Consider the following 14729-nt stretch of genomic DNA (forward strand, 5'->3'; position numbering starts at 1 on the left):
GAATAAATAGGGTGATAGGATGCCTGACCTCTTTGCCTACACTATCAGAGCACTACAATTCCATTGTAACTGTCATGGTGGGTGATCTTTTTCTTTCGGCCTCCTGGGATTTGCAGGTGCATTTAAAATTCTCAGGCAGAAAGCTGTAGTGAAGTTGAAGGGTTTCATGGCTGGCACCCATAGTTTTTTGTGGGTTTTTTGGGACATGTGGCTATGTTCTAGAAGATTCTAGTCCGAAAAACCCACAGAAAGCTGAAATTTTCCATGATGATGACTTGGTCCCAGCAGTGGGTCAGAGACTTTCCCTGCTAATGCCAATGCTCTGGGAGAGGAGAGCATTGAGCATACGATGGATTCAATCCCTTTTCCCACTGCCATTTCCATTTCCTTGTGTGCCATGTCTTATTTAGATTTTAAGCCAGAGGGCAGGGAATGGTCAAATTACTGATTTGGGAGCTGCCTTGGGAGCATTTTTCTGGGCTGAAGGGCAGGGAGAGTAAATATGCTAAATATATAAACAAAGCCTCCCCAAATGGAGCAAACTTGTTTTCTGCTGCTCCAGATAATAGGACATAGGAAAATGGATGCAAAGTACAGGAAAAGAGATTCCACCTCAAGCTATTAGCCATAAGAGCTATTTGACAGTGAAAGATGCTCCCTTGGGGTGTGGTGGAGCCTCCTTCTTTAAACAGAGTCATTTGTTGGAGGTGCTTTGACTGTGATTTCCTGCATGGCAGTTGGTTGGACTAGATGGTGCTTGTGGTTTCTTCCAACTCTGATTATTATTATTTCTTACGTTACCTTTCCTATGCACCAGAGTGGGGAATAACAGATTAAAACATAACAGATAGTCACATAAGACCAGTTAAAAACACATAACGGCCTCATACACACTGCATAATAACCCGGTTTTCAAACCGATCTGAACCGGTTTAAAGGACTCTTGTTCGAACTTGCGCCGAAATTCTGTTGCGGTTTGCAGGGGGCGCAGTGCTAAACCCAGCTAAACTGGTTCTTCCGAATCCACAGCATTCCTCGCTTCTTTTAAAATGAATGGATTCAACCTAAGTGTGAACGCACTGTCAATTTGATTTGGTTCCTTTGGCGTGGTCACCCCTGTGACGCAACTCCATGTTGAATCGATCCATGGATGAATGTGAACATGAAGTGGATTAAATTGAAACGGGTAGGTTTGATCACAGCTCCAATAGTGTGAATGTGCTCCCTTGTCTATGGCAATGTTGCTGATCATCAGGCACACAGGAAATGGCCAGGAGCCATTGAAAACAAATCCAAACAAATCCAAAACTGTTCTGTGGTTTCTGGCGTGTGTCACCTTTTTAACAGCCTTCCTGGAGAAAGGGCTAATAGACTTTGCTGAAACATGCAGAGCATTTAAATACACTCAATGGCTGTGATGAGGTTGGTTGCTCCCCTGGTTTTGTTTGTTAACCTTGCTGATCAAACCCCTCTGCCAAGCAACACCTACGGAAGGATAAGACACTCACTCTTATCAAGAAAGGTGCCTTGAACCCTTTGGTACATGGGAATTCAAACACATGGAGCCTCTCTGGAAAATGACTTAAGGGTAGGCCCCTGCCAACACAGGCACAAACATATAAATACAGCCTGTTGGATCATAATTTTTCTGGTTTTGGACCATTTTCCCACTATGAGGGTGATTCTGCTGCTGGGAACCCTCATTGGGGCAACCTGGGGCCTGGAAACGTTTGCTGGGTGAGTTACCTTTCCAGTTCTTGTCACTCCAGAATGCTTTCTTCATCTTCCTTCAAAAGGTTTTCTTCAAAGATATGAGTCAGCAGAGTGTGATACAGCAGCTAAAAAAGCCAATGTGATCGTAGGCTGCATCAATGGGAGTGTAGTGTCTAGTTCAAGGGAAGTAATACTGCCACTCTATTCTGCTTTGGTCAGGCCTCACCTGGAATAATACTGTGTTCATGTCTGGGTACCACAATTCAAGAAGGAGTTGTAGTTTTGCAGTCACACCAGCACTCTTTAGCAGAGAATGCTAAAGACCTTGCAGAACTACATATCCCAGGATTCCACAGGATGGAGCTCCAGCACTTAAAAGTGATGTCAAATTGCATTATTTCTACAGGATGGATGCACCCTCATGTGGACTTATTCAGGATTATATAGAAGTAAAAGTGCAATTTCTGTGTGGAACAATTTCTGGAAAAGGAACATGCATGCTGTATCCATAGGACCATTCCTTGAGATCTTAGCCTTTCAGTGCTGTAAAAATAGAATAATACTTACCACACTTGTTTTTATCCAAAACAAAGAAACAAACAAATCCTACAAAGGTGCTTGAGTTTTCTATTCCTAGTTAGCCTTCTTTGACATTGTGGATGCTAATAGATTCGTATTCAGCACACCTACTTTTGGTAACAGTGGTTAAAGAAATAGCATCTATGCCCAATGTTATTTATCTTCTAAAGGAAACAGACCCAGGGGTCCTTTCATATCATTGAGGTTGAGTTTCCTCTCATCCAGAATTCCATAATCTGAAATACTTCAAAATCCAAAATTGGCAGTGACCCTTTTGCTTTATTTCATGCACAAAATTATTTCAAATACTGTGTATAAAATTACATTTGGGCTACATGTTATGACTTGGGTCCCCTCTCCAAGGACCCAAGTCTAAACCCGAAATTTGCAAATATTCCAAAATCCAAAACAAAAAAATACCTCCGAAATCCAGGAGACTTTTGTTCACAAGCATTTCAGATCAAGGAGACTCAACCTGTGCAATGACAGCAGTATGATTCCTCGTTAACTCCCACAGTCACATCCTATGGAATCCTGGGATTTGTAGTTTGGGAGGCTCTCTGACTGAGGACTTTAAACTGCAGATCCCAGGATTCCATAGGATGGGACCAGGGCAGTTAAAGTGAAATCATAGTGCTATAATTATCAAGTGTGAAAAGGCCTCCAGTAAATCGATCCTGGAACATCCAACTTCCTGCGGAAATGGGAATCACAAAGCCAAAGGTGAGAGATAGCTAAGAAAGAGGCAGTGGAGATGATGACAATGAAGAACTGTTAAATGGATCTGTAATTGGTTGACCGGCCGAACCCAAAGGGTGCTCAACAATGGCTCCTTTTCATCCTGGAGAGAAGTGACCAGTGGGGTCCCACAGGGCTCTGTCCTGGGCCCAGTGTTATTCAACATCTTTATCAATGACCTGGATGACAGAATTGGGAGCATACTTATCAAATTTGCAGATGACACCAAATTAGGAGGAATAGCTAATACTCCAGAGGACAGGATCAAGATTCAAAATGACCTGAATAGACTAGAAAGCTGGGCCAAAGCTAACAAAATGAAATTCAACACAGAGAAATGTAAGGTATTGCACTTAGGGCGGAAAAATAAAATGCACAGATATAGGATGGGTGACACCTGGCTGAATGAAACTACGTGTGAAAGGGATCTAGGAGTCCAAGTAGACCACAAGTTGAACATGAGTGAACAGTGTGATGCGGCAGCTAAAAAGGCCAATGCGATTTTAGGCTGCATCAATAGAAGTATAGTGTCTAGATCAAGAGAAGTAATAGTGCCACTGTATTCTGCTTTGGTCAGGCCCCACCTAGAATATTGTGTCCAGTTCTGGGCACCACAATTCAGAAAGGACATTGAGAAACTGGAGCGTGTCCAAAGGAGGGCGACAAAAATGGTGAAGGGTCTGGAAACCATGCCCTATGAGGAACGACTTAGGGAGCTGGGGATGTTTAGCCTGGAGAAAAGAAGGTTAAGAGGTGATATGATAGCCCTGTTTAAATATTTGAAAGGATGTCATATTGAGGAGGAAGCAAGCTTGTTTTCTGCTGCTCCAGAGAACAGGACCCGGAACAATGGATGCAAGCTACAGGAAAAGAGATTCCACCTGAACATTCGGAGGAACTTCCTGACAGTAAGGGCTGTTCGGCAGTGGAATGCACTTCCTTGGAAGGTGATAGAGTCTCCTTCCTTGGAGGTCTTTAAACAGAGGCTGGATGGCCATCTGACAGGGATGCTTTGATTTGGATTTCCTGCATGGCAGGGGGTTGGACTGGATGGCCCTAGTGGTCTCTTCCAACTCTACGATTCTATGATTCTATGATTCTAAGATGATGATGATGATGATGATGATGATGATGATGATGATGATGACAAAATAAAAACCTTGTTATTCCAGCGACCAGGTTCTCCGGGTGGAGCCCTGCAATGAGGAACAGGTCCAGCTACTGAAACGGCTTCGAGCCCAGCAACCTCTCCAGGTGTGTCATGTCATACGGGGGTGTTAATAGCCCTTTCCACATATGGGTCAATTGTAAAACAATTCAACCCATGCAAAGATATGCCATAATTATGCTGGAGGTATCCCTGCATGTATGGCAATCGCCTCTGGTCCTTTGGAATTTGGTGACACATTCCAGGTCATTTTGCACACAATGCAATTGCAACACTTCAGTAGCTAATACGTCAAAGGATAAGATCAGAATTCAAAATGACCTTAATAGATTAGCAAGCTGGGCCAAAACTAACAAAATGAATTGACAGAAGTTGACCGCATACGGTGCAGCTGCGGACAAGTCTACATAGGGATCAGCAAACACAGTGAACAAACAAGAATCAAGGAACACGAGAGACATTGCAGACTGGGCCAGCCAGAAAAATCAGCAACAGCAGAACATGTTATAAACCAACCCAGGCATAAAATGCTATTTGAAAACACTGAAATTTTAGACCATGCCAACAACTATCAGGTCAGAATGCGCAGGGAAGCCATTGAAATCCATAAACAGTTAGACAACTTCAACAGGAAAGAAGAGACACTTAAAGTGAACAAAGTTTGTCTACCAGTCCTGAAAAACACCAAAATTAAGACCCAGCAAAATGCAAATGAAAACCACCCAGGGCCAGGGGGTTTCCCAGCAGACAATGGACCACGAATGAAGCAGACACTAAACCTTGCCACTCAACAACAGAACAATACACAGATTAACATGTAAATCACTTGCTCTCAACCAAGGGTCACATAGTGTGTGTGTATATATATATATATCCCAACTCTCTTCCCTGCCAGCATTCTCTGAAGATGCCACCCCCAGATGCTGCTGAAACGTCAGGAATAAACTCTTTGAGAACAGGGCCACATAACCTGAAAAACCCCCACAAAAAATTGTATTTTCAGGTGTTTATGTGTTCTGATTGTTCTGATTTTATATGTTCAGTAATTTTTTTCAATTAAAAAAAAGAGTTTAAACCTTGATTCTGGGGTTAGCAAACTCTAGGGGTCTAGTCCAGGGGACATTTTTCTGACTCTGGGTTCTGCTAGCATCGGACCTCCTCTCATAAAACCAGTATTGGCTGGAAGTTCAGTCCCCATCTTTCTGTCTTCAGTATCTGGGATTTATAGGTGGTCCCATATCTCTCCTGCTTGGATATGAGTCTGGTTATCCTGGAAGCTGCTCTCTGGAGATCATCAGATTTAATTTCAATGTCTCTTGAATTCATTTGGATTTTCTGTTTCCCAGCTTGACTTTTGGCGGTTCCCTTCCTTCCCGAATGAGCCGGCGGATGTCCAAGTGCCCTTTGCCAATCTCCAAAATGTGAAGGTCTTCCTGGAGTCCCATCAGATCAAGTACAGCATCATGATAGAAGATGTCCAGGTAGGCCAAACATTTCCAGCCTGTATTTTAATTATTATTATTATTATTATTATTATTATTAATATCCTTTTTTCCTGTTACAAAAACAACCAGAGTGGCTTATAATTTAAAATTCCAACAATACACTATGTAATACACCAATCTTCCCTCCCCCACTAAAATGACAATCAAACATATGATAGTTAAAATAATCTGTTAAAAAATAGAATAAGGCTTGACTTTTCCCCAAAATGGTCAAGGGTCCAGGCTTCCAGCCCTAGCTGTCCAGTGTGTTTTCTTACCAGTTTGTGCAGACTCTAGCAACAGACAGCTTTCCTGCCTTATGCATCAAAGTCTAATATTAGTATTCATATTTATTGAGCAAAACTCATAAGAGGGTTGCCACAAGTCAAAGCTGACTTGACAGCACATAACAACATTAAACATCTGCACTGGGATTTCTACATCCAGTTCAAAGTTTCAGTAGAATTGGGTAGCATTCCCCTGAAAACATAAGGAATCCTGCAATGCCAACCTGCTTTGGATTCTGTAGCAGATGTCCATGATGTGGTCTTTGCAGGATATATGGAAATTCTGGGGAGCAAAAATTTCAATTTGATCCCCTTTCTTCCAAAACCCCGCTCAGAAAAGCCCATAATTATCAAACATTAAAACTTAATTTTTAAATTGTAGATGGAGCTTGAGGCTGTAGGTGAGGCTCATTTCTTTTTCTCAAACAATTGAGAAAAAACTATCAAATTCTCCCTGTTGAAAGATGCTCTCTTCTTAGGCTGCAGTGGATGAAGAACGGCGAGAGATGGACCTCAACCAGCGAAAGGAACGGGGCAGGAACAGTTTTAACTATGGGGCTTACCATCCCCTAGAAACCGTAAGTGGGTCAAAACCAGATTCTCTTCCTCCTCCTCTTCCTCTTTTTCATCATTCAATTCATGACAGGTCAAGGTGAAGATTTTGGAGACCTAAGCAAGATCTTGCAAACATGCCATCCAACATCAGATCAAGGTGTGGGAAGGAACTGTGGGCATTTCAAGAGACCTATGGCAATTGGTGGCTCTGATGTCAAGAAACAGGAATCCACTTCTGATTTTAGCCTGAACTTTAAACCAGTGAATTTTAAATTGGTATATTTTAAATTTTATGTTAAGTTATTTTAATGTATCCTATGTTTATATGTTTTAACTGAATGTGTTTAAATTATCCTTCAGGAGAGGTAGGTAAGAAATACTATTACTGCTACTACTACTACAACAGGACCTATCTTGCACTGACACTCGCATCTACACTGCAGAAATAATGCAGCTGGACATTGCTTTAACGTTGCTTTTTGTGATCTTAACTTCCCTTCCCTTTTGTGTTATTGGAAAATCAGCTTTCACAATATATATGTACATCTGAGAACTTTTCCTCTACATGCTTGCAGAAAGGCTTTCAAGGTTCTAGTCCTCATATGCTTTTATTTTCCTTTGTCCCCTCCTCTACTCTACCACCCAAAAATGCTTGCAGTTATCTGCCAGAAGTGTGAAAATCCATAATTGTTTGAGTTTTAGATCTATCAAGCTATGGATGATCTTGTGGCCGAATACCCGCAGCTGGTGAGCAAGCAACAGATTGGAGAGTCCTATGAAAAGCGGCCCCTCTACGTCCTCAAGGTATATTTGGAAGCCTCACTTGCCATTCCTGTGCTCTTTTCCCCAATTCAGAGAGAGGATTGCAATACGGCTTTTTAGCTAATTTCTTTTTAATATGCTTGGAAGCTGGTTTGAATGCCTTGACAGGAGAACAGTAAGGTCTAAATTGAATAAATAGATTAAAAAAATAATCCATAGGGACCCTGTGAAAGCCATATTACAGGAGCTTTGCTGAGTCCCTGGAGATGGGGAAAATGTTGAAAGCACAGGGTTAAGGATTTAATATATGAATAAATGGCTGTTTTGTAAGTTGAGCTTCCGTTCTGTAGTTCAGCACTGGAGGAAAGAACCGTCCTGCGATTTGGATCGATGCTGGAATCCATGCGCGAGAGTGGGTCACCCAAGCGACTGCTCTGTGGACTGCGAGAAAGGTCCGTGGCTTTTCATGTATAGTATTTTCCTCAGTGTATTTCCTCCTTTTCTCTGAACCAAATTTCTCTATGTGACTTCAAGTCGCCTGCTGACTTATGGCAACCCCATGAATTTTTCACAGACTCTTCTTAGGCAAGGAAACACTCAGAGGTGTTTTGGCCCATTTCTTCCTCTGAAATAGAGCCCGCAGCACTTGGTATTTGTTGGCAGTCTCCCATCTCTGTCTAGCTTCCAAGATCAGGCAAAAGCTAGTGTCTTTAGGATATTTGGGCACCAACCAAACTCTAGCAGGAGAATATTGCTATAGGTTATGAAACCAAGTCTCTCTAATCTGGAATGATTAGAACCAGAAGTGTTTTGGATTTCTGAGTTTTTCAGAGTTTGGGATATTTGTATGTACTTAGCGTTGGACTAAGACTCTGGAGACCAGGGTTCGAATCCCTGCTTAAGCATAAAAACCCACTAGGTGACCTTGGGTAAGTCATCTCCTCTCAGCCTCAGAGGAAGGCAATGGCAAACCTACTCTGAAGAAAGTTGCCAGAAAACCCCATGACAGGTTCATCTTAGGGTTGCCATAAAACGGAAGCTATTTGAAGTCAAACAACAACTACAGAAGGGCCGACTGTACAATCTTAGAGATGGCACCCAAGTCTAAACATGAAGTTCATTTATGTTTCCTACACAGCTTATACACATAGCCTGGAGGTAATTTTTTACACAATATTTTAAATAATTTTCTGCATGAAACAAAAGCTTGTGTACATTGAACCATCAGCAAGCAAAAGTGTCACTCTTTCAGCCACCATTGCAGACCATTTTGGAATTCTGAATAAAGGAGTCACAACCTAGACTAAACAGTCTGCTATCATGCTCTTGATGGATTTTATTGTTCTGATTTGTTTCTTTTTTGGTCTTTGAGGATAAAATCCTGCAGTTTTTGAACTGAGCTATAGTGTGTTCTAACCTGTAGCCCTCCAGTTGTTGGTGGGTTACAAATCCCAACATTCCTCAGACTGGTTATGCTGGGAAGGACTTCTAGGATTTGTAATCCAAGAATGATTCCACCCCTCCATTTTGGATTTTGGGATTCCATCACATCTGTTCTCTGGATAAGTTGCATGTGGCAAGAATATCAATAAAGCTTAGGTGGACTGGTCCAGTGGTCCATCCATTCCTGCATCCTACAGCAGCCAATCAGATGCCTCCAAGAAAGCCAGAAGCAAAACCTGAAGGTAATTACCTCCTTCTGTTGCTGGGCAACAACCAATGGGAAGTGACCATTTCCTCTATGTTCTACTTCTGGGTTTCCTGGAGACATCTGCTTAGATGGTCCTTGAGGTCTCTTCCAACTCTATGATTCTAAGTAGGATGCTGGTCAAGATTAGACTTTCAGGCTGGAATCCCATTGGAAGCCATGCCCTATGAGGAGCTGCTGACCCCTCAAAATGGTTTTGAATGGTTTACCCATGAAAACACGCTGCTGGGATTGGGCTCTCCATCAGCACTGAATGGGATTTGAGCCTCAGTCTGATCCAAAGCCAGGGACCTTCTGATATTCTTATGTGTTAAGGGATGAAGAGTACCACATTCTTGGTTGGGAGAAGGGAGCAGATCTCTTGTTTGGAAAAGGGTCAACAACAACTGTGTTGGTCTGACTGGACGCACCCAGAGAATAACAGTTGCAAGATCCTTCTGTGGCTTCTCTTTTTGTACATTCAGATTGCCTCCGATTATGGATATGATCCTTCACTGGACTCCCTGTTAAACACAATGGATGTTTTTCTACTGGTTGTTGCAAATCCAGATGGATATGTCTTCTCTCATACTGAGGTGAGTACTGGACTCTAAAATCCAATTCTTACTTAATTTCCTCTTTCAAACTATAATTACTACTACTGTCGCATCATCATCTCAGGGTGCATTTCTGGGGATAGCATTCCACAGACTGAGGACACGGCTAAAAAAACCCCTTCCCATGTCAATTATTGCACTGCAGAAATAATGCAGTGTGATACTGCTTTAACTGTCATGGTGCCATCCTATGGAATGATCCTGGGATTTGCAGTTTGTTGTTGCACCAGAGCTCTCTGATGGAGAAGGCTAAACATCTCACAAAACTACATTTCCCAGAATTCCATAGCATGGAGCCATGACATGGAGGTTCCGCCAATATCCTCTGAGCTTTATCACACACAGGCAAATTGGGGGCAAATTGGCTAAATGGGATTTAAAAGTCTACAAAACACCCGCAAAAGCAGGTTGTTTTTCAGAGGCGTTGATGTCCATGAGAAATAATGTGACATTAATCTGAATGGAAAGTCGACAAAACCCCCTCCTTTTTATTCTCGGAAGCTCCCCAAAAGTTTTGTCGACTTTCCGTTCAGATTAATGTCGCATTATTTCCCATTGATGCCAACGTCATCTGAAAAACTACCCGCTTTTGCAGGTTATTTTTACTTTCTGTTCGGGTTAACCCCGAACGTTGTGTGAAAAACAACCTACTTTTGTGGGTTATTTTCACTTTAAATCTAGTTTCTGCACAGGATCAGTCCCATGAGATAAAGTCCTTAGAGAAAGGAGTCATAAAAAGGGCTCAATGTTGGGTCCAGATTACTGCTCGCTTTCCTCCAGAAAGTGAAAACCTTTTTATTCCAGCAGGCCTTTGAGATTTAATTCATGTAGCAGTAGCATGTGTGATGTGTCTTAATTTTTTTAAACTATGTTTTATGTTATTATGTTTTACATGTATTTTAACTGTTGGTTAAACATATTTTTTTTAAAAAAATAACATTATTGTTTAATTCTTTTTTAAAGTATGTCAAATTGAAGCTTGGTTTAAATCACTCTAAGCCATCTTAGGTTCCATTCCAGCACGCAAGCAAAGTCTAATGTTTGGTTGTTTTTCAAATGATTTTGAGGTGTTTTATAAGGCGATTTTAATTGTTTTCCAACAAATACAATGACACACTGTTTTCTTCTTCACCTGCAGAATCGCATGTGGAGGAAAACCCGATCTAAGACCCCTGGCAGCCTTTGCGTTGGAGTGGATCCCAATAGGAACTGGGATGCTGGCTTTGGAGGTAGAAGCAGAGGTTTCATCTTGGGATGATGCCTCAAGAATGATTTCTTTGATACTTCTTGTGCATGCATTGCTCCTCTGTTGCACATTGGCTCTTGTTCATTTTCCACATCGCTGCCAAGGTCAAGCAGATGATAGAAACATCTACAGCCTTGGGCTGAGATCTAACTATTAGCCCCCTTTGTCCTCTGCTTACTTCCGTTGACAGGAATAATAATAATAATACCCCATTGTATATAATGAGACTGGAGCATCCATGGATTTTAGTATTCACATAATACTATCCACAGGATCCACAGGAGGTCCTGGAACTACACTTCAGCAGGTACAAAGGGGCTAATGTAGTAGTAATAATGATAAAGATAATGATACCACATTGTATATAATGAGACTTGAGCATCTGTCTATTTTGATATCCATGGGGTGTCCTGGAACCAAACCCCAGCAGATAGAGTCCACTGTAATAGTAGTAGTAGTAGTAGTAGTAGTAGTAATACTCCATTATATATAATGGGACTGGAGCTTCCATGGATTTTGGTATCCACAGGAGGTCCTGGAACTACACTTCAGCAGATACCAAAGGCCTACTGAATAATAATAATAATAATAATAATAATAATAATAATAATGCCCCATTGTATATAATGGGACTGAAGCATCTGTGGATTTTGGTATCCACAGGACATCCTGGAACCAAACCCCAGTGGACACCAAGGGCCCACTGTACAGTAAACCATGCACTACTAACATAATTACAATTACATTAAACAGAGGATGACAAAGAGGATTAAAACTCCAAGAACAAAACAAGAGGTTACTGGATAACATATTGAACAATAATAATGACAGATACAGCAATTGATCCCCTTTACAATCAGTTGCTGCTGTCTTCAAGATGTTGCACCAGATCTTTTGGGCTCAAGTTAATTGGGTTATTTTGGCATTTCCTACCCTCTACACCTTCACTGTGTTAGGACCAGGAGCTAGTAACGACCCCTGCTCCGATTCGTACCATGGACCAAGTGCCAACTCCGAAGTGGAAGTGAGGTCCGTTGTGGATTATATCAAGAGCCATGGAAACGTCAAGGCCTTCATTAGCATCCACAGCTACTCCCAGCTCCTGATGTACCCCTATGGATACACCTGCACCAATATCAAGGATCATGCAGAACTGGTAAGGCAATGGCATTCATTGCCATACGATCAATAACACCCTGCTCTATCTTGTGGCTACAAGGGGTTTAAAATTGAGACATTGAACAACACTCCCTCCAAAATAAGAATTCTCTTCTAAATGAGATTTCCTTTTGCTCATCACATTTTTAGCATTTCAGTAATTTTCAATAACTTAAATCTTCAACTGATCATTTAAAAATAGAATTGAGGCTTCTGGGGTGGGGTTGGGGGGGTCTATTTCATTTACGGCAAACCAGGTTCTAAGTTTGCCCTGGGAGAAAGGCGGCATATAAATAAATAACTAAAAATAAATGAAATAAGAAAAATCTGTCATAGGTTTGCTTTAGAAAGGATTGCTATAAGTCCAAGAATGACCTGAAGGCATACAACAACAACAAATAGCTCCTTCAAAATTCAGGATGTTCCCAACCATCTCTGGCCCTCAGGTGCCAAAATGTTTTGAGTTTGTCTTAAAAGCTGCGCAAATCGAGCACAGCTCCCAATCCTCCCAATCCTTTGGGAGTGAATGTGCCAATAATCAAATAGTTTAGTACTGACTCCTCTATAGTATCTCTCCTTTAATGGTCTCGGTCTTTCCCTCCTTTCTAGGACAACGTGGCAAAAACGGCAGCCAATGCCCTGACCTCCCTGTATGGCACCCAGTATAAAGTTGGACCTATCTGCTCTGTCATCTGTAAGTAATCTCCACTGAGATCCCACTTCGTGTTTCCTGGTGTAAATCTATGCTCAGACACAGGTTGTGCTACATCAGCCTTGAGCTGAATGGCAACATAGGCTGCATCCACACAGCAGAAATAATCAAGTTTGACACCACTTTAACTGTCATGGCTCAATGCGAAGGATATGAAAGGAATGGGGGAAAAGATTAAGGGATATGCTGTTTTTCTTTGCAAATGTGAAGTCACTATTTGTTATCTTTTTATTTATTTACTGTTTTGTTAAGTGTTTTTTTTAGAGGGGGATATATGTCTATACGAGAATGTTGGAGGTTGTGCGTTGTAGTGTCTCGTGCTTTTTCAAACATGTTTGTGTTAATATATCATTAAAATATAGTATTTTTCAAATATATTATAATATATTTTATTAAAAGGAGCGTAGCATCTAACAGTGCCATTCTATTCTGTTTTGGTCAAACCTCACATTGAATCCTGTGTCTAGTTTTGCGCACCATAATTCAAGAAGGATGTTGAGAAGCTGGAGCATGTCCAGAGGAGGAAAAACAAAATGGGGAAGGGCCTGGAAACCATGAAGCCCTCTGAGGAGAGACTTAGGGAGCTGGGCATGTTTAGGCTGGAGAAGAGCAAGTTAAGAAGGCCTATGATAGCCCTGCTTAAGTATTTGAAAGCGTGTCCTATTGAGGATGGAGTAAGCTTGTTTTCTGCTGCTGAAGAGAATAGGACACGGAGCAATGGATGCAGAAAAGAGATTTTGTTTAAAAATCTGGAAGAACTTCCTGACATTAAGAGCTGTTTGACAGTGGAATGCACTCCTTCCTCGGAGTGTGGCAGAGTCCCCTTCTTTGGAGGTTTCTAAACAGAGGCTGGATGGTCATCTATTGGGGGTGCTTTGATTGTGTATTCCTGCATGGCAGAATGAGGTTGCAGTGGATGGCCACTGGGATCTCTTCCAACTCTATGAGTCTATAATGAAACGAAGCCTTCTTTTTCTTCCAGACCAAGCCAGTGGAGGTAGCATCGACTGGTCCTACGACTATGGCATCAAATACTCCTTTGCTTTTGAGCTGAGGGACACCGGACGCCACGGCTTCCTCTTGCCTGCCAGTCAGATCATCCCAACGGCTCAAGAGACCTGGCTGGGACTCAAGAGCATCTTTGAGCATGTGCGCGACCATCCTTACTGAGAGGAAGAGCAGAGAGAAGGAGGAGCAGCGCTGTGACTGTTGTATTTCCCTCACACGTGTGCAGTGGCTGGCTGGAGGAGTGGAGGGGGCAGAGGATATTTTACAGACCCTGTAGATTATTATAAATCCCAATGAAATGGAAAGCAGACATTGATTCCAGTGTGAAATTTTATGCATTAGGTACGGTAGGCTCAGCCTATTGAGGAATTTAAAAAACAGACACAAAGAGCACTCATCCAAAGCAGAACAACAAGTGTTCCAAAAAGTAACTTTTTGGATATAGCAATAGCAAACACCATATATACTCGACTATAAGTCGACCTCATGTATAAGTCAAGGGCAAGTTTTGGGGCTAAAATTATGGATTTTGCTGGATAAGTGGATAAGTCGAGGGCAAAACCTAGGGGCATATAGCAAAGGATCTAAAGGATGGAGCAAAGCAAAATAATGTCAAAGAACTTACAAAATTCCAGCAGACATAACTCTTTATGCTTACTCTTAAGGCTGGAAGGATGAGAGACTAGAGGGGTCATTGCTTCCAGGACATATTAGACTCTTGCTTTTCACCAGGGGAAGGTTCCTTCTTTTAAATAAGAGTTAAGATACACTACTTACATTGACTCATGGATAAGCTGACTCAGTTTTTTGGGGTCGATTTTTTGACCTAAATTTCTAGACGTATACATGAGTATATACAGTACATTTCTATACCGCTTATGAGTGCACTTAAGCACTCCCTAAGCGGTTTACAATGTGTAAGCTAATTGCCTCCAACAAGCTGGGTACTCTTTTTAGCGATCTGCGGAAGGATGCCAGGCTGAGTCGACCCTGATGGCAGCGGAGGAGGAAAACA

At 41.8% G+C, this 14729-nt stretch overlaps 1 protein-coding gene across 1 annotated transcript; it reads left to right on the top strand.

The window, feature by feature from the left end:
• Positions 1–1672: 1672 nt before the first annotated feature.
• On the top strand, positions 1673–13876 carry LOC149311576 (carboxypeptidase A2-like). The gene is made up of 11 exons (XM_089526647.1): positions 1673–1737; positions 4203–4284; positions 5545–5679; positions 6449–6547; positions 7227–7328; positions 7637–7738; positions 9459–9569; positions 10729–10819; positions 11793–11992; positions 12604–12688; positions 13689–13876. The coding sequence occupies exons 1-11, from the start codon at positions 1673–1675 to the stop codon at positions 13874–13876; spliced, it is 1260 nt and encodes a 419-aa protein (XP_089382773.1).
• The last annotated feature ends 853 nt before the right edge of the window (positions 13877–14729 follow it).

The sequence above is a fragment of the Sceloporus occidentalis genome, unplaced genomic scaffold (genome assembly GCF_023333645.1).
Source record: "Sceloporus occidentalis isolate IW3139 unplaced genomic scaffold, rSceOcc1.0.p SCAF_5, whole genome shotgun sequence".
Lineage (NCBI taxonomy): Eukaryota > Metazoa > Chordata > Lepidosauria > Squamata > Phrynosomatidae > Sceloporus > Sceloporus occidentalis.